At 46.4% G+C, this 27,502-nt stretch overlaps 2 protein-coding genes across 2 annotated transcripts in view; one reads left to right on the forward strand and one right to left on the reverse strand.

Moving 5' to 3' along the window:
- LOC146186706 (uncharacterized) overlaps positions 1 to 8,458 on the forward strand; it is an 83,287-nt gene extending 74,829 nt beyond the window's left edge. Inside the window, exon 5 of the mRNA XM_084605722.1 lies at positions 8,090 to 8,458. Within this exon, the coding sequence (XP_084461848.1) occupies positions 8,090 to 8,316 (227 nt within the window). The 3' untranslated portion in view covers positions 8,317 to 8,458. The remainder of the gene's footprint in view (positions 1 to 8,089) is intronic.
- A 14,137-nt stretch (positions 8,459 to 22,595) lies between these two features.
- LOC146186707 (uncharacterized) lies at positions 22,596 to 23,695 on the reverse strand. Its single transcript, XM_084605723.1, has one exon. It carries the CDS (start codon positions 23,305 to 23,307, stop codon positions 22,603 to 22,605), a length of 705 nt encoding a protein of 234 aa, XP_084461849.1. The 5' UTR covers positions 23,308 to 23,695; the 3' UTR covers positions 22,596 to 22,602.
- Positions 23,696 to 27,502: the final 3,807 nt, after the last annotated feature.

Raw genomic sequence — 27,502 nt, forward strand, 5'->3', positions numbered from 1 at the left:
CGTATGGCAGGATGTTATCCCACGACCGATGTTCAGCATCCACGTACATGGACATCATGTCGGCGAGAGTTTTGTTCAGACGTTCTGTTAAGCCATTAGTTTGTGGATGGTAGGCGGTTGACCTGCGATGGGTAGTGCCGCTTAGTTGCATGACAGATTCCAGTAGCTTGGCAGTGAAAGCAGTGCCTCGGTCTGTTATTATAACTGTCGGGGCGCCGTGCCTCAGGACGATGCGTTCGATGAAAAATTTCGCTGCCTCGGTGGCTGTACCGCGCTGGAGAGCCTTCGTTTCAGCGTAACGCGTGAGGTAATCTGTAGCGACAATTATCCACCTGTTGCCCGAATCAGAAATTGGAAAAGGACCCAACAGATCCATGCCAACTTGTTCGAATGGGTATCTTGGCACTTGAACAGGATGCAGTAAACCGGCCGGTTTCACAGGCGGTGTTTTCCGTCGCTGGCAATCATGGCATGTCCTCACGTAATGTCGTACTGCGGCCGCAAGGTTTGGCCAGTAATAACTCCTTTTAATTCGGGCCAGAGTTCGAGCATACCCCAGGTGACCCGCGGTGGGCTCGTCATGACATGCCTGTAAGATTTCTTCTCGAAGAGACTGTGGTACGACGAGGAGGTAATCTCTTCCCGTTGAAGCGAAGTTGATCTTGTATAAAACATTGTTTCGCATGCAAAACGATGAATGCGTTCTGGCGAAGAGACGGGGAACTTCTGTAGAGCGCGCTTCCAGAAAATTGATAAGTGGTGCGAGAGCCGGGTCGTCACGTTGCTGCTGCGAAACAGTGAGCGCGTCGACGGCTGCGATAAGGGGGAAGTCTGGTTCTTCGTCTTCCCGCGCAGCCTCGACAGGTGAACGGGACAAGCAGTCGGCGTCGTTGTGCTGACGTCCAGACTTATACACGATGGTCATGTCGAACTCCTGTAGCCGTAAACTCCATCGTGCAAGGCGTCCGGATGGGTCTCGCAAGTTCGTTAACCAGCACAAAGAGTGATGGTCACTTACAACCCGAAAGTGCCGGCCATAAAGATAGGGTCGAAATTTCATCACCGCCCATACAACAGCCAGACATTCTTTTTCGGTGGTGGAATAGTTGGATTCGGCACGGGACAAAGTCCGGCTGGCGTATGCGATAACTCGCTCGGCACCGTCTTGCCACTGGACGAGTACAGCGCCTAGACCCACGTTGCTTGCATCTGTGTGAACCAGAGTCTCGGCATTCGCATCAAAATGGGCAAGCACAGGTGTTGTCTGCAAGCGGTGCCGTAACTCGTCGAATGCCTTTTGCTCTTCGTCCGTCCAGGTGAAGGTGACATCATCCCGGGTGAGACGTGTCAACGGAGCGGCAATGCGCGAAAAGTTTTCAATAAACCTGCGGTAATAGGCGCAGAGGCCCAAGAAACGGCGAACTGTCTTCTTGTTACATGGAGTAGGGAATTTGGTGACGGCTGTTGTTTTAGCGGGATCGGGACGAACTCCTCGATGGCTGACGACGTGGCCCAAGAACAGGAGCTCTTCATAGCCAAAGTGACACTTTTGTGGTTTTAACGTGAGGCCGGCAGATCTGATAGCCCGTAGCACAGCGGAGAGACGTTGGAGGTGTTCCTCGAACGTTGGTGAAAACACAACAACGTCGTCCAGGTAGACTAGACACATCTGCCATTTAAGACCAGATAGAACTGCGTCCATCATTCGCTGGAATGTCGCTGGAGCGGAGCACAATCCGAAAGGTAGGACTTTGATTTCATAAAGTCCGTCGGGCGTGACAAACGCTGTCTTCTCGCGATCACGTTCATCGACTTCGATCTGCCAGTAACCGCTCTTAAGATCAAGCTATGAAAAGTAGCGCGCGTGGCGCAACCGGTCTAGTGAGTCATCAATGCGTGGCAGCGGGTAGACGTCTTTTTTTGTGACTTGATTGAGCTTACGGTAGTCCACACAGAACCTTAAACTTCCGTCTTTCTTCTTAACGAGGACAACAGGCGAAGCCCAGGGACTCTTCGATGGTTGTATGACACCGTCATTTAACATCTCGTCTACCTGTTGAGCAATGACTTCGCGTTCCCGCGGTGACACTCGATAGGGGTTCTGTCGGACTGGTCGGGTGCGGTCGTCGGTTATTATGCGGTGCTTGGTCAAGGGCGTCTGTTTAACCGCGGAGGCGGATGAGAAACAGTCTTGAAACTGAAAGAGTAGCCCGACGAGTCTGTCCTTCTCTGCCGGCGATAGAGCGGGATTCACATCAGGGTCGAAGTTGGGCGTTTGGCTTGCAGACGTGTTGGTCTCAAGAACAAAGCAGTCGTGGGCTGCTTCAAAGTACACCTTCAAAGTAGGCTACCGTGGTGCCTTTAGCGATGCGTTGCCGTTCGTTCCCGAAGTTCGTAATCAGCACGTGAGCTAGACCATTAGTCAGATGAACTATACCGCGTGCAACACAGACTCCATGATGCAACAGAAGCTCTGTGTTCTGTTCGGCGACGCCGGCAGCACAGGACTGGTCGTCGCACCTGACTGTGACGAGAGCAGACGAACGTGGCGGCATAGATACATCCGCGTCAACGATGCGTAAAGGTGCTTGGCGTCGTTCGGAGCCAGCGGTCGTCCTTGCAGGCGTCGAAAACGTGACAGTTCGGCGAGGAACATTAATAATGGCTCCATGCTCACGTAAAAAGTCCATGCCGAGTATGAGATCCTTGCAGCAGTGCGGCAGTATAACGAAAACGGCTACAAAGGCTGAATCAGCGATGGTTACTCGGGCAGTGCATCGTCCAATCGGCGTCATAAGGTGACCGCCAGCAGTACGAATTTGCGGCCCCAGCCATTCAGTTTTAACCTTGGAGAGCCGATCTGCGAAATTCTTGCTTATTATTGAAAAGTCTGCTCCGGTATCTACCAAAGCGGTTACTGGGTGTCCGTCGACGAGAACGGAAAGGTCGGCGCTAACAACGTGATCGGCTTGAGGTTGACTGGGAGTTTCGGGTTCACGGGGCGGCGGAGGCATCGTAGTCACAGCATCGGGCTGAGTCGTCACGGGAGGGTCTTCGGGACATCGATTCCGTTCGTCAGCAACCTGCCCCCCTGAGGTCGCCGCCTTCAGTTTCCCCGGTGTGGGCTTGGTGACCGGCGCCTCGGCACATGATTAAACTCACGGCGGCCGGGTGACGAGGAGCGCACGGGAGAAGACTGTGTACTGTCGCTCGAAGAGGTTGCACGGGTTGCCAGATATTCTGCGATTTCTGGAGGGCGTTCGCCGACCCGGGGACGCGGGGAATCACGAGCAAAACCCCGAAGACCGAGTTCCCGGTATGGACAACGACGGTACAAGTGGCCGGGTTCTCCGCAGTGGTAGCACAGCGGCCGTTGGCGAGGAGTGCGCCAGACGTCTGCCTTCCGAACCGGCTGCTGCATGAGGGGGCTCTGCTGGGATGGCGGCTGGTAGAACAGTGGCTGAGGAGCGGACGGCTGCATGACGAGGCTCTGCTGGGATGGCGGCTGGTAGGACGGTTGGTAGAACGGTGGTTGCAAAGTGGGCGGCGGCTGTGCTTCGAAACGAAGCTGTTGCGCAGGAGGCACTGCAGGCCGACGAAGAGCCGCTGCGTAGTTCATAGAACGTGGCTCCGACAGTGACTCAGGCGGTGACAATGTCTGACGTATTTCTTCCCGCGCGGCTTCGGTGACAGCCACGGCAGTAGGGTTAGGCGATCCAAGATTGAACTTGAGGAGCTCCTCGCGAACTACCTCGCGGATCAACTCACGCAGAGAGTGATCGTCAGTGGACCTGTTCAATGTGGCCACACTGCTGAAGGGCTGACCACAGGCAGACTCCGTGCGCCGGTATCTCTGCTGCAGGGCTCGCTCAATGAGGGTAGCTTCATTGATGAAATCCGCGACGGTTTGAGGTGGACTCCGAACCAGACCAGCGAAGAGGGGTTCTTTTACACCCTGCATCAGGTGGCGCAACTTCGCTGCTTCCGTCATGTCGGGATCAGCCCGTCGGCAAAGACGCGTCACGTCCTCGGCGAACATGGCCACACTTTCGTTGGGCAGTTGCACACGGGCTTCTAGGAGGCGGCGTGCGCGATCACGGCGGTCGTGGTTGGCAAAGGTTTCCCGCAGCTGCTGGCGAAAGGAATCCCAGTTTTGAAGACTGGCCTCCCTATTCTCATACCACGTTTTAGCACAGTCTTCAAGCGCGAAATACACATTGCGCAGCTTCTGAGCCGGGTTCCACTGATTAAATTGCGCCACTCGCTCGAACTGGTCGATCCAGTCGTCGACATCTTCCCCAGTACCGCCATGGAAACTGGGGGGCGTACGAGGCTGCTGAAGCAGCAACTGATGCTCACTTGCCTGGGCCATTGCAGAAGTCTCTAACTGCTGGTCAGCTGGCGTCGGTTCAGGTATAGGAGCGAATTCCGGCGCCAGACCCCGGAGGCGACGGCTGCAGCGATGAACAGGTTTAGATACGAGCGGAAGCCGGTTGGGACTCGATGAGCGGCTGCGAGAGGCCCGAGACATGTAGAACAAGGCCTCACCTCCACCAGTGTCACGTAGCCGTTTAGGCCCGTAACCAGAAGGTTGGGTTTTAATGGGGGGTTGAGCTAGCAGGCGCAGAAGAACAGGGTCGGAGCACCGAGAGATGGCAGCTAACTTCAGCTTCTTCTCGAACGCCACGGGGCACTTCGTGTCCGTGCACGAGACTCTCGATGAGCAGCCGCCTAGCGGCTGCTGTTGCACACGCTACAATATGGTAGCCAGGATGTTGTCGGTTGTATGCGACAGTGAGGCCGCGGGAGTCATTGCCTCAAGCTCTTGGCGGACAATGCGTGTCAAAGTGCTGTCGTTAGCAGGCGGTCGAGGATTCGGGATATCGATACAGGAGGAGCTAGCAGCCGTGTTCGGCAGCCGGTCGAAACGGTGGTATATGCGCCTCTGTTTCGCCTGCTCGAAACGTCGGCACACCTGTAGCACGAAGTCCACGGTGGAGCAATGCCTGCACAACAGGAGGTTGAAGGCATCGTCGGCAATGCCTTTTACTATATGGCCGACTTTATCCTCCTCAGGCATGCCTTGGTCGACTTTGCGGCATAGAGACAGGACGTCTTGGATGTAAGTGAGATAAGACTCCGTAGACGTTTGGGCCCGAGAGGCGAGCGCTTTTTTGGCGACAATGTGGCGGCCAATAGGCTTGCCGAATAGGTCGTGCAGTTTCTGTTTGCAAATATCCCAAGATGTTAGCTCGTCTTCGTGGGTTTCAAACTACACCCGCGCGGTCCCAGCCAAGTAAAATATTACATTCGCGAGCATGAGTGTGGCATCCCACCTGTTGTGCTTGCTCACGCGCTCGTATAAGGCTAGCCAGTCGTCTACGTCGACGTCGTCGGTCCCGCAGAAGGTTCCGGGGTCACGGGGGTGAGCTATTACAACAGCAGGGGCGGCGGCTGTAGAGGTAGAGGCGTCGGTAGTCATCGTGGTGGTTCCGATGTGGCGGCCGCTGCGGAGATCCAGCTTGTGACAGGGGATCGAATAGATTCACCTCCACCAAGAGATGTTATGTGGAAGATTTACAGTCCCAAAGCTGTCCGCACAACTAACGTTGATGAGGGCACCGGTTTCACAACACTCAGCGTCGTAGTCTTCTCGGAGTCTGTTTCATTTCTTCATCCTCATCACGAACAGCGAATACAGCTAAGTAACAATATTATATTGCGGCTGTTATTTTACAACTTGTACATTTATTTAGTTCCTATGCTTATTCCTTTTAGCAAGTACTAAGTGGACGCGAAGACTGGTTCATGCCGATGAGAACAGATGCTGAAAGTTATAAAAAAATCAAGATCTTCGCGGAATACAGACTCAGCGTGTTGATTCTTTCACGTCCTCTCCGTCCATATCGCATATGCAAACTCATCGCAACCTCTTGCAAACTTTTCGCTGTATCATTCGACTACCGATGAATAACGTAAGGATAAATACAAGCAGGTTTGTTTGGTACAGCCAGAGTGGCAGTTGGAGTGGAGTTTGCCCTACTCATATGTTCATTTTACTAAGTGAGCGAAATAATTTTGGAACTTAGGTACTTTGACTTTTAAATGTATGAAGCTGGTTCAGTGTTGGCTCAGGTAACAGCAATATATACTGTGTTCTTATTTCTTACATTGCATGATTTAGGCAAAACTCCATCTGAAAGACCAATTCTTTGCTGTAACTATTGTGCGCAGCAAAAAACAACCTAATTGCAGAGCACTGTTCTAGGTTTGACTAAGTTGGGTTGCACTAAACCTGCTTTTTTTTTCCGCGGCCACCTTGGTTCCTGCATGATATGACAGGAAAGCGCGTTCACGCAAATTGTATGTCAAGGATGCAGAAAGGCACGACTTATCACATAACCACTTTTAGTCTCTAAGGTTTGTTGGCTAGCCGTTACGGACGCGTTGCATGCAGTTTCCGTTGCATCCATTGTTTTCTGCGACGCATTGAATTCTTCCAGCCTGTTAAAATTAGTGCTTGAGTTAGGATATCACGTAGTTCGCCTGTATGCACCATCTCAATGGGTGCCAGAGCGAAGGTATTTGTCCGCTTTTGGACACTGCTCTGTCTGACTCCCCTCGTGAACAATTTTCAGGCGGCTTCACTTATCGGTCATCACATCAGGCTGATTGTTCAGATGCTGCAAGGACTATTCACACGAGTTTAAAAAATCAGCGTAACCCGACTTCCTGATACGAGGCGCGCGCACCGCCTCGGAGCAACTGGTCGAGTTCATTACCTTCCTCGTAAATAAAATGCCTGAAAGCCTTTTAACGAATACATATATTGGCCGCCACATGTTCCTCTGCGGCTAGTCTTTGACAAAAAACCTGTCTCCACGGCAGCAGATGGCCTTCCCGGCCGCAATGTAGGTTTGGCATTTCATTCGGTCCGGATATACGTTTCCTGCAGCATATTTGAACTTTATTACCTTTGCTGTCATATGCGATTCTCTGAATGATGTGTGCCTGGCTGCGCAAGTAATGCGTCTGCATTAGGAATAAGCGACTTCCTGGAGTCCGAACTAACCTTTTGCTTAGAGGTTACTGTGTCCAGAACTACTGCTGCGCCCTATTCTGCAAGTCGGGGTATGAAAAGGCTGCCGATGTTTCCTTTCACCAATTCTTGAGTGAAGGAGAACACGGTTCCAGATGATTTATCTTTACTTTACGTCCGAGCTGTACTATGTTTTTGGCTCTTCAGCAAGATTCTGACACACAACCACAGCTATAAGGTTTAAGGATGACTCACGGTCGACGAACCCATGATCTCCCATGCCCCCTCCCTCCCCATGCTGAGCCAAAATTACCATTGGGTCTCTGTATGCTCCTCAAGATTCCGCTTGTTGGTTAGAATAAAGAACGATTATAAAACTAGTGCGTGGTTTCACAAATCATGCCTGAGCCTTCTGTCACATGGTTGGACGACAACAGTCCTTTTACATTGTGATGTGCAGAAAAAGCAACATCCCAAAGCAAACGCGTCGCCTTTCCGCCCGCGAAGAACAAGTGCATGGGTCACAGCGCTACTATTTAACAGCGGTGGCAGAGAGGAAACACCCATGTGCGCAAGTTCCTGCCTCTGCCGCCACTCGAGTCCGGCCCTTGTAATTTATATAGAATGTTCGTCTTCATGGAAGCGGGCATATAGTAAAGATATCTACTGCGGTGCACCTAACTTCCTTTCGTAGAACTAAGATTGATCCCAAAAATTAGCGTCTAAAGAAAACAAGGAACACAATAAAAAGTATCAGCTCTTAAAAATCCCGCAGAACGCTAGGGAAGTGCGGATATAAAAACCTGCAACTGTCTTTCTGGTTGTAAGATTTATTATTCGTTCATGTAGACCGCTTCTTATCTTCGAGGATTTGAGAATATGCATAGTCATTGTTGGCTTTTCTTCAAATTGTTTAATGGAAAACGTGAATGACCTTTTCAGGCAACACAATTTCTACTTGCGTATTTACATTGTTCAAACAGAATTAGATATAAATATTCTTCAAATTTACACTGTGTTCGCACTCAAATTGGACCAATCTTCTTGCAGAGCGTGTTCACGTCGAACAACGGAACACTAACAGTGCGGACAGCACACAACTAAAGACGGGAGATTGCATGCTGTGGGTGGACGATAAAATAACCCAACCTGACGAGAACTGCCGAAAGCGCTTCAACACTCTTTGTGGCCAAAGTCTCCACAGTTTCAGCCAAGTGGATTGCAAAATGCCGGCTCCTGCATCTCAAGCACACGCAAAAGACAAGACCGAACCTTGACGGTACACTAGGAGGAAGGCAGCGTGCGTCGAGGTTTATTATTTCAGGAAACGCTTCGCTTCAAGAAGAGTTAAAATGAGGTGACAGCTCTAATACGTTAGGCAAATAAAAACATTTTGAACGTTTGTTTTTTCTGTGAAAATGGGTTCACATTTCTTAAGACTTGTTTATTGAACACATATGACACATGCTGGCCTTTGAGGCAGGAGTTCGGTTTAATCTCTTATAATTTATGTCCCTCAGCAACACATACTTTGGAAGCTCTGGAAAAAGCATTGTCTAGGTGAATTCAATAACCTGGTTTTCTTCAAGTTACGTTTTATTCTTATTACCTTGGAAAGTTTTACAATTTCTCATTTTTATTATTCTTGCCACTGCCTATATTTTACCTCACGTTATTACGCACAGCCTGTGGCCGTCGAAGCCCCCCCCCCCCCCTTACATTGCTTCAAGCTATTGCTAATGGTATATTGCACTGGCCAATCCTCTGCGAATTCTATTTCCCGAAGAAACAAGATAAGCATAGAAGTACATATATTATGCTGAGGCATGCTAAAGGACAGAAAAACAAAGAGCCTCTGCCCGTGCCACAAAGTATAACGGGCTTAGCATAGAAGTACAGTCGGAACTCAGTGTGTAAATAGAAATCAGCCACCTCAATAATAGCCTCTGTTTCGCGGAGCTATCAAACTTACTCCATATTCTCGCTTCATTTACATAATTACATACTCTGCTCAAAATAAAGATGGCACTTTTTTCCGCATTTACTTGTTTCTTGTGGTGTATAAAAAACTCTCGTGAAACTGTGAAAAACAAGCAATTACAACCCACTGGTAAAAACAATTACAATCGGAGTAAAAGGCACTGCCAACGGTCCCCGCACTCTAGTTTTTATGACAAGAAGGACAAGAAGCTCTAACCGAGTGCTAATGGCGCATTCGGTAAAGGGACGAGAACAGAGGCGGCGAGCATTGCACAGCAGTACAGAAACACGCGAGCGACGGTGTAACTTTCCTCCAACAGGAACGCTCTCTGCGTGTCGAGAGCAGTGCGCCACGATCACGTAACCGCACTTCTCTCCCTATCATTCTCCGCCTGCCCGCAGTGGCCACAGTTGCCACCCGCGGAGAGGCCAACGCTTCGTGAAGACCCGCTTGTTTTGTATGCCTTTGTTCTCATAGCGCAGCGATTCGCCTTCTCTGGCCCTTTCGATACCAGCACTGACTCTCAAACATGCATACAGCACCTGAGCAATGCGTTCTACTCCTGACGCAAATTCGCTTGATTTCGAAGAGCACGCGGAGCGCTCCCGCTTTGCAGAAGCCATTTTGAGCATCGCCGACTTAAGAAAAACAAATGATGGCGCGGATATGAAGCTTTGCGCCATGTGACTTACTCTACACTCTCTTTAGACGAGATAGTAGCCGAGAGTGCTGTCGGCTGCTCTAAGCGGAGGAAAAGCCCTCCTAATCAATCATTGGAAGCCAGTGATTCTACTCCTACTTTTCCATTGGAGGGCGCCTGCTTGTTTGAGAGCAGTTTCGAAGTGCTCTAGAGTGTGCCTGCTCTCCGACTCGAATTCGGCATAAGTCTGATGCACCAACGAATAGCTAATTGGCGATAGGGCCACGAATGATCACTCACCGACCGTAGCCACGGCAGAGCAGTCGGGAATGCAAGTACAATTGTTGAACGGCTAGAAAAAATCAAGCCTAAAATGTTACATTAAAACTAGGAACAATAGGAAAAACGGATAAAGGTGTATCGGAAAGAAAGATAAAATTTTAGCCTTCGTTCGCAGCATCCAATGTTGCAGATGAAAGGAAATAAAAATACAATACAAGGCACTTTGGAACAGATTAATTAAGGAAAGAGTTCGCAAGATTGCAGACCTGAGAGTGCTCAGCCAATCGGGGCAGTATATGTCCAATCCGAGGTATGCATGGGGCTATGTCGGTTCGCCGCAATGAATCTTTTCAGGACAGGACACTTTGCGACAAGGTGACCCCCCCCATGGCTGGCAGACAGCACCCACTCGTAGTTATCTAGCACGCCTTTGGAAAGGAGTAATTTATTTATTTGGTAAGGTTAGGTTCTATTTCAGTCTAGCCTCCCGGACGAGCACTCAGCTAGAAAGCGAGTCTGGTGTTTTCTTCTTTGTACGCCGTGTTATTCACCACGCACATTTCGACCTAGGCTCGTCTTGTTCAACCGTCACCGAGTGTGGGTGCTACAAATATGAGCCAATGATTATGCCAATCGTGCGACCCAGTGGCAAAGGAGCCGGTGTTTGCTGCGCAATGTCACTGTAAGGGACCTTTGTATGACAAACTAGAAGCCTATCACGAACCGACATTACAATAAACGGTACCAAGAATCTCGTATGTTAAAAAATCCAAAACAAATTGGGAGGTCGATTAAGCTCTGTCTTAATAAATCAACGCGACAGCACCTTTTCCATCTTTGCTTTCGGTTTTATTCTACGATATAGTGCAGTACCCACACACTTACTTATGCGTTGCACACTCCAAAAGATATTCTCTGGGCCCTCCTCTAACAACATTGGATCAATAAGAATTTGTCGTATGTGCCGCTTGCTCATTTGCCACGCAGTAGGCCCGGGTTCAATCCCAAATACCGGAGTTGGCACCGAAATATTTTATGGAATTATGTGTAGTCATTTCGAGTACCCGCTCTTCTAATTGTATCCTCCTTCATTTGGTGGCATCATGTTAAGAATCCAAAATCATTGTTTTGGACGGTCGCCGAGCACTCACAGGTTTTATTTCGGTGCCACGAACTCCATAAAACCTCGGCGTTAATAAATAAAACATATTGATGCACACAAGAGAAACAAAACGCACTTAAAATATAACACATCACTGGTTATCCTTAATAATGCCTGAAACTGATGGAATTCCTTAAGCAAGAAACCTTCGGCACCGGACAGCGCCGCACGCTCACGGTTATGCAAGGTGTCTTCGCACAAATCTTCTATAGCATCCAGGTTGCATATTGCTTTTGCTGAGCCCAACAGTCACTGTGATATGTATTCGTTATATACGCTTTTACGATATATGTATTCTGTTTTATCTGTTACGATATGGATATGCAGCGGTCCAAAAACTATTTAAGCGAAAATGAACAATTTTAGCTGTATAAATAATACGGTCTTTACACTAAACAGTAAGCTAATGTGGATACGGACAAGCACCGGTGTATTTATTCTACGTGGCATTGTCTACAGCGTAGAAACGTCAGGAAGCTTTCGTCTGCGGACCTAAAGAGAGTGAGAGAGAGACGAGAATAGGCGCCTGGGTGCTTGAACGTATCTCCTAATATTCAGGCGCGGTGTCAGCCCCTTGTTCTCTCTCACTTTTACTGCCACGAGAGCTGTCATTACAAGTCATGTCTGATTGGGCGACATTGCCACCATGAACCAACTCAGGAATAAACTTCGTTTCTAGTGTCCGTTATCCAGTTTTGACCACCGTGGATTAAGTCATTACCTGATTCATCATTGTTAGGTGTACAGTGCTGTGGCCAAGACGCTTTGGCTAAGTGAAGGCAACTGCAATGGACGGCACCAAGGATGAAGAAATGGCCCGCCCGGCTTCCTCGCTACCTGACTCCCATCTCGTTGCTCTTCGCTTTTTATTTAAACAAGCCGTCTTCACGCCGCTGATAACGCGACGTTCCCCGCAGCGAATTTTCGTTTTTTCGCACATACCTCTTGTCCGGCGGCCTGTTCCACCGTTACTGCTTTCTGTGCCTCCTGTGGGTGTACAACTAACCCTACGCGCACATGAACTGCTTGCCTAGGTTGTCGTGTGCAGCTGCCTGGAGGAAGGATTCAGGGTAACGGTGTGTTGGTAAACTCTAAACTCTGCGCGAGTGGTTTTAGTCTACCCGGAAATGGTTGGACCTTTACAGTGCCTGGCCTGGATAATAGGGAGCCGTCTTCGACAGCGAGCCTGAAGTTAGACAGGATCTCGACTTCGTCGAAAAGCTAAGGCGTCTCAACTCTGCAATATCTTGTTCTGAATTAGTAATTTTATATCCCGAAATTTGTCCTTGTATTTCCCTTCAGCTGGCATTTTGGTAGCTCAGTATTAACGCTAATATTTCTTACACCTCGGATGGGCCGCGTACTTTGTTGTTAATACCGATGCTAAGGAGTGGGGGGAGTGATCCTCTATTAAATGCAATAATTGTTATTCCCGACTCCTGTGTTGTACCGCTAGCCAGCGGCTGGTAAGGTATGGGCCTGACATCGTTTACTGAGTGAGATGGTTAGTTCTCAACTCTTGAAACCTGTAACGAAGACTGTCACGTCATTAACAGTCTAATGGACATAGATTTAGCGGGGGGCCATGCCGTGCGAAACGTACCAGGACCTCAAAATAAGGCGTCTTCGCAAGAAACATGGGAGGCCTTTCGTCGAAGTATTTTATTACGAAAGCAATACTACGACAGTCAAAGCAAGACCTCGGGTGGCCGCAGCTACACCGCGAAGAGGCGCCGTGAAGAGGTGTAATTTATTTATTTGGTAAGGTTAGGTTCTATTTCAGTCTAGCCTCCTCATAAAGAATCCTCCTCATAAAGAATCAGCCTGCCACGGCATTTTAATTAACGTTACCTCTATAACATGGGCAGGAGCTGCCAACTTGGGGCACACCTTTCATATAGGTGGGTGATATTAGAATTAGCCTGCCCGAACCGTTTTAAGTCGGGGCAGAGCACGCTCCTGCCACCGCGCACTTGGTGGAGGTGCTGGGGATATGGTCACCAGAAATCCAGAACACTCGATTCCCAGTTTGAACCGCCCACTCACTACCAGATGGTGAGCCGTTACAATCAATGGGACTCTTCCGCCCAGCTAGCTAAAGTAGTCTTCGCGCTTAACGACACAGCCCTAACGTGGTACGACAACATCGAGGACACTTTCACCACCTCGGACCGCTTTGTGGAAGAGATAAAAAAGTGCTTTGGAGATTCTGACGGGAAGACGAAGCGAGCTGAACAAGCGCTCTCTCAAAAGAGTTCAGCTTCCTGGCGGAACGTGCACCAAATGCATCGAGGAAGTCTTGGAGCAGTGTAAGCTTGTCGATGCTCGCATAACTGAAGATGACTAAGTTGGCCATCTGCTTAAAGAGTTTGCCATAGATATTTATAATTTCCCTATCGGCAAGTCAAGCCTTGATTCAATGGAAGATGTGATCCAGCATTTCCGCACGTTCGAGACGCTGCAAATGCATCTTAATAACAACCAAGTTTGGACGTTCGCCTGGCGTTACGTTGGTGGCTGCTGTTGACGCTGAGGACGTACATCGTCTGGTGATCTGGCCTCCATGATCCGTCTGATCATTCGCGAAGAAGTGAGCCGGTCCCTAGAACTATCGCCCGCAACATAAACTTTACAAAACATAAACATAATATTAGCGTGGGCAAGTCGGTTACACCTGGTCTGATGAAAGGCTCGTGTAGTAATGTGAGTACGTTTTGTATTTCTGTAGATACCGTTGGGCCTCCATCGTCGGCTGTATATGTACAGGTTTCCTCCCTCGACGCCACCCTCGGCATGTCTGAAGTAACGTTAGAGCCGGCGCACCTCACCTGCATCACGAAAAATGTCTTGATTCTTCATACCATGGTGTCTGTTGCCAAAGGCCGCACTGCACTCTGAGCAGTGAATTGCTCTACGGAACCTGTCGTTCTTCCCACAGGTTTGAAACTTGCATCCTGCAGTAATGACTCGCCAATACCTGTTGACTTGATTACCGACGCCATAGACAAAGCAATGACTGATATCCAAGATGAATCGCAATTGTTTCGTATGATTGACCCCTCGCTCTCAATGAAGAAGCGCCGTGCACTGCTGGTCATTTTAGGGCGACACTTCTCCTTGTTTGACTTTTCCCAACCAGATGCCCCATCCTGACTTCCTGCTTCAAGGATTCCGACACAGGATCGACAATGGCGCCTCCCATCCGATTCGACAAAAGCCCTATCGTGTGTCACCGTCTGAATGAAAGGTGATAAATGAACAAGTGAACGAGATGTTAACGAAGGGTGTTCAAGAGTCTCGTGGCCTTGGGCTGCCCCAGTGATTCCTGTCAGGAAGAAGGATGGCACATGGCGTTTTTGCGTTGACTACCGTCGTCTAAATGCAGTCACTAGGAAAGACGTGTACCCTCTTCCCCGCATAGATGACGCAATTTACTGTCTTTTTTCTACCTCTTACTTTTCCACTGTTTACCTCAGATCGTGCTATTGGCAAATACCTGTGCGTCCGGCGGTCAGAGAGAAATCTGCATTTATCACACCCGATGGGCTTTACTAATTCGATGTGATCCCATTCTGCCTCTGTAATGCACCCGCCACCTTCGAACGATTCATAGACACGATAATCCCCGGTTTAAAATTGGAGGTGTGTATGTGTTACTTGAACGATGTCGTGATTTTCGGGAAGACGTTCAGCGAGCACAATGAACGTTTAGATCTTGTACTGGAATGTATGCGCAAACCTGGCCTCGTGCTGAACTCAAAGAAGTGTCGTTTTGGATCGCGCCAAGCGCTAGTTCTCGGACATCTCGTCGATAAAGACGGCGTCAGACGTGATCCTGCAAAGACAGCAGCGGTTGCCTTTTTCAAGTCACCCCAGTCCGTCAAATAACTACGGAGTTTCCTGGGTTTGTGTTCGTATTTTCGCCGCTTTATTCACCGTTTTGCTGATATTGCACACCCAATGACAATCCTTCATAAAAATGCAGATTTCGAGTGGACACCTGAGTGCGATTCCGCCTTCCGCCTCTTGAAATTTCTTCTCACGTCGCAACCTGTGCTCCGCCACTTCGATCCTTCAGTGCCCACAGAAGTGCATACTGACGCAAGTGGTGTTGGAATTTGCGCGGTTCTTGTCCAGTGCTGCAACAGCAAAGAGCACGTCGTTGCGTACGCGAGTCTTTCCCTTAGTAAGCCGGAGCGCAATTATACTCTCATGGAAAAGAAATGTCTCGCTGTTTTCACCATACAACTCTTTCGCTCGTATCTATATAGACGCCCGTTGACTGTTGTCACAGATCACCATGCCCTCTGCTGTATAGTTAATCTCAAAGACCCGTATGTCCGCCTTGCACGATGGGTTCTACGGTTACAAGAATATGACTTTACAGTCACATACAAAACTGCCCATAAGCTCGCTGACGAAGACTGTCTTTCGCGCCTCCCTCTTCCTACGGCGGAGTCTCACGCCGATGATTTTGAGAGCTGGGTCACGTCGGTATCAACGGCTTTTCCTGACATCTCCACGCTTATAGAACAACAAAGAGATCCCATCTTGGATCCTCTCTTTGCAGCGGCTCAATATCGGTCAGGTGGACATCAATTTAGTGTGCGTGATCGCCTGCTCTGGAAGAAAATTATACCTCAACAGGTCCCTGCATCCTTCAGATTGTTCCGAGGAGCCTATACCATCCTATATTACAGGCCATGCATGACGACCCTAGTCCCGGTAATCTTGAAACTGCATGAACACTCCACCGCACTCAGGAGCGCTTCTATTGGCCAAAAATGCGAACTACTGAGCGGTACGTCGCCCGCTGCACCTAGTGTCAGCGCTACAGCGTGTCAGCGCTTATCATCCCCAAACCAACTGCCTAAATGAACGCACCAACCGTTCGATAACTAACATGCTGTCCATGTATGACGACGCAGATAATAAAAACTGGGACAGTGTACTACCGCTTGTCACCTACGCCTTCAACACCGCCCGTCATAAGACCACTGGCTTTAGTCCATTCTTCCTGCTCTAATCTCGCCACCCACGATATACCCTGGACACCATCCTCCCGTTTTCAACCACTAGTGCTGAAGATATCTCGATAGCCGAGACAATCAGCTTTGCCGAAGAAGCCCGCCGGCTTGCCCGCCTTCGCATCTTAGCGTCCCGGGATCGCTCGAAATTACGGTACGATGCCCACCACTGTCACGTTATTTACCAGCCTGGCTATTTGGTCTTGCTGTGGCGGCCTATCACGAAGCGGGGTCTGTCACAAAAGCTGGTGTGTCACTGCGATGGACCATTTGTCATTCTTGCCCAACTTAGCGAGGTCAATTATCGCAATCGCTCGCCTCACCAAAAGCGGCGGTCATCCTGCAAAAATTGAAGTCGCTCACGTCGTTCGTTTAAAGCCTTATCGATCACGCGACGATGTTTAAGTCACCTAGCGGGCTTCAGCTGCGTCGGGGGAAGTGTGACGCCCAGACATGGAGACAAGAGAAGATGAGGTCGACGAAAAAGTGGCTCATGCTGGGACTCGCAACTGGACACAGCTGGGTCTTCGACACAAAGCCTGCGTCAACTTAAACCTCGCTTGTAAGAACGTGCAATATATATATATATATATATATATATATATATATATATATATATATATATATATATATATATATATATATGTATGTATGTATGTATGTATTGCACGTGTATTACACGTGTAATGAACACCTGAGGAAAATATTTTCGGAGGCACCAAGGTACGAACGTAACACAAACCTCAGAAATATTCTACTGCATTCTAAACTCGACAATAAGCATCCAACACAACCACATTCTTGCTCTCGACCTAAATGTAAGACCTGCACTCACATTGAAAAAGGCACCACGGTTAAAAGTAATGCAAACGATTTCACTTTCCACATAAAATCAGGCTTTTGCGTACATTCTAGAATGCTGCTTCTGTCATAAACAGTACATCAGAGAGACAGGGCAAGCAGGGAACATAAGGCTTAATGGCCATCGGGCAGACAGGCAAAAACATCCCGAAAGCAGTTTCCCAGCATTTCAATCAGCAAGACCGTAAGATCGAAGAAATTCAATTATATTCTCCAGTCAGGCTTTAAATCTGCAAGGGACAGACAATATGGACAGGCATATCCAACCCATAAGTTTAGAGCATTGGAATCAGCAGAAATAAATATCTCTCAAGAAACTAATAATCCCTTAAGTAGATTCCCTCTGCACCATAAGCATTCGGGAAAACAATCCCTCATAGTGTTATTGTAAAGTCTATTCACTGCACATGTATACTCTATTCCCCTTCGCAATAACACAAGCAGCACATGTTTCTCCAAACACATTTCCTCGAACCTTTTTTTTTTTTTTTGCATGCTTGTTGTGCTTCACTGTGGGGTTATTATTCTGTTTCTTTGTCCTTTCTTCCCCCAACCCCCCCTTTGCAGGCAGTTTAAAGAATTGTTCCCTTGAGATATATTCTTTATCAGGGCCCTTTGCAAAGCCTGCCCCTTTGTAAGAAGGTGTATCTGCACCAAACCTGCTTAAGGGGTGACCAATCGTCCACCCGGTATAGTAGTTTTTCCTGGTACGGCCGCATTTATTTCTTTTACAGGCCGCAGGATCCCTGGTTCCAGGCTGATAAATACCTACTGAAGAAACTTTTTTTTTTACTCTTTGACCTAATTTCTTCTCACCCACTTTCCCCCTCCCCAGTTTTCTTTTTCGGAAGCAAAAGCGTATGTAAACCCCTGCCAGTGATGATCGCTTTGCCCAATCGAACACAAGTCCACTTGTTCAAACGTTGGCGCGACCTGCGAACTGAGCCCTTTACCCTTATTCAGTGCACCTTCATACCGTGTAAACCATTTTCATCATCTCGTTCTACCTGGATTCAACCGAGGAAGGTATTCTCATTTGATAGGAGTGATTATTCGGCCATTTCTCAGGAGCTGTTTAATCAATCGTCTATATTTGACTGTTTTATTTTATATAATGGTAATGTTTAACAAACGCAGTCGTTATTTAAGCAAAAAGTGTGTGCCAAGTATTGATTCAGCCAGGCTGAAAAAGTGCAAGAAGCCATGGGTAACTCCAAGTATCTTAACACTATTCAGTAAAACAAGGCTCGTATATCTCGCAATTAAAAGGACACAAAGTAGCTATCAGTATAACAGGTCAATCGAGTTAACTAATAAATATAAAACTAAAATAATCACTGCGAAGGAACAGCCCTTTAATCGACTGAATGATAATATGAAAGCCAATCCCAAGCTTTTTTTGGACGACGTTAAAAGCTGTGGTTCGACGCCACTGGAATACAGAAATTGTTCACAACAATCAGGTCTAATCTGACGATACAGCTAAAGCCTGTTGTTTTAATATTTCTTTTTTCATTCTCTATTTTTGCTCAAATTTTTTTCTGGAATCCCCCATGTGAGTGTGGTGTGTCATCAATGCCACCTGTCGAGGTATTGCATCATTGTTAAGAATATAGATGAAACCAAGGCACTCGGTCCAGGAGGTATTTCTCCCTTTATATTGAGACATTGTACTTGGCCTATCTGATCCTACCTTTAACTAATACACACTAAATTTCTTTCCACTGCTGTGCACCAGTTGACTCCAAAATGGCACAGGTAGTTCCGCTTCACACGGGTAGTCCAGGAAACAAGTAAAGAATTACAGGCCTATTTCTTTAACATCCATCTCGTGCAAAATATCGGTGAATATTTTATGCATGGAAATATCAAACATTTATTTCAACAGAGATTGCTAATTGATGAACAACATTGTTTTCGTAAAGGATTGTCCTGCACAAAACTGAGCTAGCTATACAATGAGTTAGTATCGTAGGTAGATGAAAACGGGAAGACTGTGTTTTTTTTTTTCACAAACCTTTCGACACGGTGTGTTACCCATTGCTTCATAATTGACTTCAAATGGTAAATATTAACCATGCAGGAATGTGGAATTGGATCATCAATTATTTTTCCCAGCGTCTACAATGTGTTATACTAAACGGAGCTTTTTCCCCTGCGGCTGAGGTCACATCGGTAGTTCCTTAGGGATCCATCTTACGGCCTTTATTATTTTTAGTTTACATTAATGACATTCATACCGGTATACCTTCGCGACTACGTTTGTTTGACAATGACTGCGTCATATAAACAAAAACTAAAACTAAACAGGATTCTCTTGATTTGCAGACTGATATGGCTAAAATTGTTTGCATAGTGTGAGAAGCGGAAAATAGAACTAATTATAAACAAATGTGTCCATCTGTCTTTCACGAAAAACAAAGAAACAACCAGAGACTCTATACTATGTAAATACTAATGTTATTAATCGGAAAATTATGTATAAATATCTGGTTGTGACATTTTAAAATGATTGTTCCTGGAATGCCCATGCGAGTGAAGAAGCTTCAAAGGCTGCCAGAGTTCAAACTTTTATTCAATGGAACCTGAAATCTTTAACCTGTACCCTGAAAACCACTGCTTAACTATTATACGTAAGGCGAATCCTGGATTATGCTTGTGTTGTGTGGGACCCTGACCAGAAAACCTTGATAGACAAAATAGAGGAATGAATAACGGAACGGCAAGGTTCGTTCTCGACCGGTGCAATCGAGCTGCACAGAAATGAAAAGAGAACTGGAATGGGAAGCGCTCTCGACTCGCCGACGAAAACTGGGTTTGAAATTCTGTTTTAGAATATATAACAACAGGACTTGCATTAATAAAGATATTTATTTTAAACAACCGAACTATGTATCTAGAAGAACTGATCATGAATCTAAAATTCGAGGATACCGGACTAGAACCAACATTTATGCTAATTCATTTTTGTCAAAACCATATCAGAGTAGAATAATTTGTCTCGTGACCATGTGCTGTACTAATGAAGATCTGTTCTTTCCCAAGTTGTAACGCCCCTGCTTATGCGCCCTTGGGCAAAGCGGGGTGTCCTACAGTGAAGAATAAAGAAAATAAAAATAAACTAATGCAACCCGAAAATTCCACGCAAAAAGCATTCAGGCGGTGCGCTGAAAAAAAAATGAAGCTCAGTACAATAAAATTGACCTCTCATATGCTCATTTACCTCATATTCTCCGTGGACTCTCACTCCCAAGTATTTCGTAATAAGGAAGTTCCATATTTTGTTTAAAGATCGTCCTGAAAAGCCTGAAAATAAATGCATGCGATGACTCTGCGAGTGAAATAGATTTTTTAATATTAATAGGGCTACAAATTCGGTTCCTCGAACTAATACAGCATATGTGCTACAAATTACAAATGCCAAATGCTTAGTAAACTCATATATAGGAATGCAACGTCAGTATTATTAAATTCGCATGCTTTATTACGGAAATTGAAGATGAGAAAAACAATAACACTTTAATGTTTTTAATTGTGCTCCTTGTGTCATTTGGATTAGCAACACCCCGAAAACGTTGCACACGTGCACGGCATTTTCTTTGTGTTTGCCACTGAAATTAGTTAGCAACTTCAGGTCGCCTGCATCTCCTGCACAACAGGCCATCATATATATTGTTAAGGTCCTCGCCCAACTTCACGACGCCCCTACAGCAGGACACTTGGCAGAATCCCGCACGTAAGACCGTGAGCGACACCGAATTTTTTGGCCTGTTCTCTACCGCTCTGTCCGTCGCTACGTCGTCGCTTGTGAGCTGTGTCAGCGTCGTAAGACACCCTCGCTTCAACTTAGTGGGCCCCTGCAACCAACCCCAGTGCCGACTGAGCCGTTTTCTGGTGTGGGCCTCGATCTTCGTGGGTTTTTTCCGACGTCAACTTCTGTAAACAAATGGATTGCTGTGGCGACTGACTATTGCCCCAGATATGCTGTAACGATTGCTATCCCCACCAGCTAAGCCTCCGACGTTGCCGACTTTCTTCTGCATGATGTAATCTTGACTCATGGCGCTCCACATCAACTGCTTCCAGATCGTGCCGCTGTTTCCTTTCTAAAGTGGTTCATGACCTGCTGCGCTCATGCGCTACTCGTCACCAGTTCACCACGGCCTACCATCCACAAATAAACGGTCTTACTGAGTGCTTTAATCGCACACTGACCAAAATGCTGTCTATGTATCTGTCCGATCATCATCGTGACTGGGACGTCTCCTTATCTTTCGTCACGTTCGCCTATAACTCCTCACACCATAATACCGTCGGATACTCTCCCTTTTATCTACTCTGCGGCCGCCACCCATTACTACCCTTTGACACCTTGCTGCCCCTTGACGACTCTTCCTGTAGTTACGCTTCGGATGCCATCGCCCGCAATAATGGCGCCCGCCACATTGCTAGAGACCGGCTTGGCGCGCCTCAGCACTCTCAAAAGCGTCGTTATGATCTTTATAACCGTTACGTCCACTACACTCCTGGTTCCCTCGTACTTCTCTGGCTTCCCGCCCGCCGTGCGGGGATGTGCGAAAAACTTCTGCCTTGTAACGTGGGCCCTTAATGCGTCCAGCGGCAAGTCACCGACGTGACCTATGAGATCGCCCCTCTACAGACTAAGTATCCTTCCACAACCCCTCATCCAAAACTCGTGCATGTCGCCCGTCTGAAACCGTGTCATTGAAGTTCTCCTGTGTAGGGAGCACAGGAACGGTGCTTCTCACGCGCGGGAAATACTGTTACGGAGTCCAGTATGGAGACGACGACGACGTGCTGGTGTGGTGTGGTGTGGTGTGGTGTGGTGTGGTGTGGTGTGGTGCAGTGAAGAAGACGATGCTCAGGCTAAGCTGGGTTCGTTCTGTGGTGTGTCCGTCTTACAGTTGTGGTGTGTCCTAGCGTCTACCGCTGCGTACCTTTCCCTTAACAATATTTTCGAAAGTAGTCTGACCTCTTTTTATATCGCCTTCTCTATGCCAGACATCATTCTCTTGGCTCCCTAAAGTGCAGCCACATTGAACTGTATATCAGGCGCTGATAAACTAATCAGGTATGCACACACAGTAATAATCAATCATATCAGTTTAAAGAATTTACAAATGTTTATGCTAAGATTGCGCAGACTGAAATAAATTAGTTGTGGTTTAGCTCTGGTTAACCCTAGTTTAATTGTGAAAGCAACGGCGGAAGCTTCTTTTTCCTGCTACAGTATTCCCCTATCACGCCCTATCAGTGCAAGGTACTACTTTAGTGGGGACACTTAAGCTCATCCTCTAAGGGTATGACGCGAGAGCGTTAGATACCAGCCCACATATTTATTTATTCAAATACCCTAAAGGCCCGGGTGGGCATTACATAGGGGGGGGGGGGGGGCGGAAAGTGGGACAACAGTACAAACAATGCATCCAAAATTGCGATAAGTATACAGTGGTTAACAATATAGCCAGGCGCAAAATGTTGAAAAGCTAATGCTTCAAACACTCAAATAAAGATACAGATGGCACCTAACATTCACGTTTTTCGAAGAGCAGCGCTTTAATACGAAAAAAAGAAATGCAAAGATGAAGGTTACAGCTCGAAGTGATTTTTTAGTCCGGTTACAAACGTTTCATAATCACTGGAAGATGCAATGGTGGCAGGCAGCAGATTCCATTGACGGATGGCGAGGAGGAGAGGCGAGTGAAAGAACAGATTGGTTCGAGCAAAGATGGGTTGCACTTTCAGTTGGTGATCAATGCGTGGGAATACATGATGAGCCGGCGTGATATGATGCAACGCAAAGGAAGAATTACTATAATATAATTTGAAGAAAAAGGACAGTAAGGAAAACATTCTCCGTCTTTCAAGAAGAGGTAAGTTGAGGGCTGTTTTTATTTCAGTTATACTTGCTGATCGCGAATAGTTTTTAGATATGAAACGGGCGGCTTTATTTTGCAGAGACTCTAATTTTGTTACTAGGTATGCTTGATGAGGGTTCCAAATTAAAGAGGCGTACTCCAACTTAGAGCGCACTAATGTGGTGTATGCTAATAGCTTTGTGTCTGGATTAGCTAATCGGAGGTTGCGTCTGAGGAAGCCGAGTGTTTTGGAAGCCTTATTGATGACCGTATCTAAGTGACAGTTCCATGAAAGGTCTGATGCTAAATGTACACCTAAATACTTTATGATGGGTACCGATTCAATACGCACGTTGTTCAAAGTGTAATGGAATGGTTCGGTGTTAGATGTTGTGGTAAATCTGACAAGTTTTGTTTTTGAGGTGTTAATTTCCATTTGCCACTGTGTGCACCAATTGTTGATCTTATCAATGTCTGATTGTAAATGAGTACAGTCTGAAAGATCAGTTATCTGTCTGTATACCACACAATCATCAGCAAATAATCTGACCGTGGAATTTAGGTTATTACTGATATCATTTATATAAACTAAGAACAAGATAGGTCCGAGTACAGACCCTTGCGGCACTCCAGATTTAACGGGGGAGTGGGAGGAAGAATGGCTGTTAACAAAGACTGATTGATAGCGATTAGCCAAAAAACTCCTTATCCAACAAATAACCTTATAATTTATGTTTAAATTTTCAAGCTTCTTTATTAGACGTATGTGTGGGACTTTGTCGAATGCTTTGGCGAAATCTATAAATACGGCGTCTATTTTAGAGTGCACATGAACAGCATGATGAAGCTCAGTAACCAATTCAAACAGTTGTGTTTCGCAAGACCTACCATGTAGGAAGCCGTGCTGATTGGGAAAAAAGAAGTTATGCTTCACCAGATGACCCATTATGGCGGAGGAGATTATGTGTTCTAGCAATTTGCAGCTTATATTGGTTAAAGAAATTGGTCTGTAATTTGATGGCAGAGAGGCATCACCAGATATGAAAATGGGTATGACACGCGCAATTTTCCAGTCGTATGGTACACAACCCGTATCAATGGATTGCTGAAAAATAGCAGCTAAGATGGAGCATATTGCAGGTTTCGCTATTTTTAGTAATTTAGGACATATGTTATCGAGGCCGGGTGCAGAGTTAGCAGGGAGGCGGTCTATGGCAGAGGATACACCTTCTGCTGTGACAGTTATGTCGGGCATGCTTTCGTGTAGCTCTGGAAATTGCAGGTCAGTAGGTAAAGGGCTCTCATCAGTGAAAACTGAGCAGAAAAATTGGTTGAATTCCTCTGCTACTTCAGGGGAGGTAAGGAGCTTTCCTTCTTTAGTTATTGACACTGAGGTGTTTGTACCATAGTTTGGATTAACAACGCGCCAAAATTTTTGAGGATTGTTCTTTAACAGACGTGAAATGTCACTGTTATAGAACTTGTTCTTTGCGATTTCGATTTCAGTTTTGCACTGTTGGGCATGTGTACGATACTGATTCCAATCGTGCTCAGATGCTGACTTTTTAGCTTTCGCGTACAACCTTTTCTTTTTGTTTATACATCTTTTGACGCTCCTTGTGAACCATGTGCTCTCTGTAGATGTGGTGATGGTGACCTTAGGTACGTACTTATCTTTTAGCAAAGATAGTTTATCCCGCATAAGAGACCAGTTTTCATTCGCGTCCCGCGAATTGAAGGAGCGAAAAATATCTGCAGAGAACAATGATAGCTCATTAAGTATCATATCAGTATCTGCTCTGGTATAATCAAATATAATTTTATTTGCTTTTTCTGGTTTGTTTCTGGCTACTGTGAAATCGCACTGCAAAACTTTGTGGTCACTGAGACCATCCAGCAAGTTTACAGACGTTTGGTCAGGCTGCGTTGTCAGCACTAGATCTAAGATTGAATCGCCACGCGTAGGTGTGGAAACCATTTGATGTAGGTTGAAAAGTGCTAGCACATCCATAAAATTCTGACATTCACGCTTTCTTGCGCCGTGGAGGGGCCGGCATTCCCGCCACTCAATATTCGGATAATTGAAGTCACCTGCCAGGAATATTGGTGAACGTGGAAATTTGTTCTGCAGTCACATAAAGTCACACTTAAACCAAGCCGTTTGGACGTGCCTGCGTTTCGTAGAATTAACAAGAATGTAAACGTTTCTGGCAGGCTGATTCTGATATCATCCTCCGATATCAAAGGAGCGACTGGAGTTGGCTGCTCCTGCCCGTGGCATTGGGGTAACGTGAATTCAAATGTTATGGCAGGCTAATCTTTTTTTTTTTTTTATGAGGAGACCGTAGCTACGCCTCTTCGCGGCGTAGCTCCGGCCACGCGACGTCTCGCTTTGGCTGTCGTAGTATCGCTTTTGCAATAATAAATTCACGCTAATCGAAAGCCGGCATCATATTGGCTAAGAATGCTTTCTAGCTTCAGGCCTGCTTTGTGTATTATTTATCTCTCGCGCCTCTTTACAGGAAAGTTAATATACACATCAAGGCTGCACCATATATTTCTCTTCCTGATGCCTTTCAATATGCCTCAGTCATGAACTATGTACTGAACATATCATGCATAGCTTTTTTATGTTGTCCGCCTTTCCGAAGCCGCCTAATTTACCGACGAATAAAAAATAGTGAACGTTTGCAAAAGCCTTTCTTGCTGCAAAAGAGAAATGGTGCTTCGTACACCGTAAAATGCAGGCTTTTATTCTGAGGAGGAAAGAATAAATGACATTTAATTCGTTAGGGCTGTATAGAAATCCGCTGTCTCTGTCGATAAAATTTACGGCGCACCCCGGATGTTGTCTTCAAAGGATGATCTCACTTCTCACTGCCCCTAATGTCACTTTTTTGTGTCGTTATATCATTAACATAAATATGTGATTTTATTTATATATATCAGCCGTTACTGGAAGTCGTAATGATTATTAAGGCACATGAAATTAACATAGATTATTTGTTTTCTCACGTATCCCAGATGAAGTCGCTCTCTGTAAAGATGAAAATTATTCCTCAACAGTATTCATCATGCAGGCTCCAGATTCGTCATGTATTTGGACTTTAATCTTTAAGCACATAAACCCCATATACGAATCAAATATTTTCTGGCGGGCTTTAGGAGAGGAACTGATTGTATACCCGCTGGTTAGAAAATACTACCAAATGTCCCATATGAATATTCAGCGTTTCTGACAAAACTGATGAAAAGGGAAATGCATTAGAAACGCAGAGCACACTTTTCCAATAAAATAATAAAATACTGAGACGAGTGTACCATGGTCAAAGCTAAAAGGGCAGTGAACTCTCGGCGAAATATTGAGAATCCAGAATTTACATTCCTGGTATCGGGGATATTCTTGAGAAAGAATACTGAGGAGAAACATTATCGAAAGGCATATTTCTTTTAGACCTGGTTTCCTGTTAGCGCTTTCAGATCGCGTTACCTGAATTATGCCTTTTGCGGAATGAATATAGGAGTCGGACAGAGCAAAAAACTATGGGGACTTAGGAAGAACACAAAAGAAGGTGAATCTCAACCGAAGATTTATTTTAACTGCACAAGCATATTAAGGCTTCAGTTCAAAGCCAGCGCTCATATGTGTCTTTTCTACGCCCCCGTCTTTTTTTTTTTTTTTGCTGTCTGAACGCATAGATTACCACCTCACCCAAGCGTCTGCTTTAACTAGAATACAGGAGATATCGCGTTTGAATGAAATTCGCATTTTCAGTTAGCTGACAACAATAGACTGGGCTACTATACTCTACATTTGTGCATGCGAATAGTTTGCCTATTAAACATGCAAATGTGAAAAAAAAAGTTGAATATTTGATTTTGCTTTAAAATTTGATACTAAATTCTTGAATGGTTTGGATACCTTCGTGTTATTCTGGATTACCAGTTGTGCTGGTGTACGCCAAAGCAAAGAAATGAAATCATGCTTCGCAAAGAAGGTTAAGCACACAGGACCAAGGAGGGATAGCACAAAGCCTTGTCGTGTCTTCTTTCCTGTGTGGGAAGACATATACGAGATAGCAATCTGGCCTGGTGCAATAAGTCCCACTTAATATCCCTCTGCGGTGTCGTTAAGCCCCGCTCAGGCAATCACGGAACGGAGCACCCAACATTCTTGCCCGCGTTGTTATGAGCGGAATAACTTCCTTTTCCTTTCGCTCCCGGTTCAAAAGAAACAAACAAGAAAGATGAAGATTGCGCGCACTCTCAACGAAAAGCCACTTTGGTTTGTTTCCCTCTATCGAGATTGGGCAAACCAATCGTGTGTGGTCGGCGAGAGGCAATGGCACGGTTCTCATCATGGTACGCTTCTTCACTGGGCGACCAGGACACGGTAATCTGCGAGGTGACCGCAACACCTGCCTGCTTCGAACGACCGCATCGTCTCACAGCATAAGCCGCATTGCTGTGTGATTTTGCAGGTTGACTTCATCTGCGTGTACAGCCCTCTGGCTTTTTTGAGAAGCGCGATTCAGCACCATCTGGCCACTATTTGTGATCGTTAGGGGCAGCTTCAGGTCAGGATCCAAAAAGATAATTCTAATTTCAATTTAGTGATGATAACCATTCGT

Source organism: Amblyomma maculatum, chromosome 6, assembly GCF_055883805.1.
Source record: "Amblyomma maculatum isolate TAMU_Amacu chromosome 6, ASM5588380v1, whole genome shotgun sequence".
Taxonomy (NCBI): domain Eukaryota; kingdom Metazoa; phylum Arthropoda; class Arachnida; order Ixodida; family Ixodidae; genus Amblyomma; species Amblyomma maculatum.

Excerpts from the sequence above, each read along its gene's own strand:
- LOC146186707 (XM_084605723.1), bottom strand. The coding sequence starts at position 23,307 with ATGGAAATTAACACCTCAAAAACAAAACTTGTCAGATTTACCACAACA.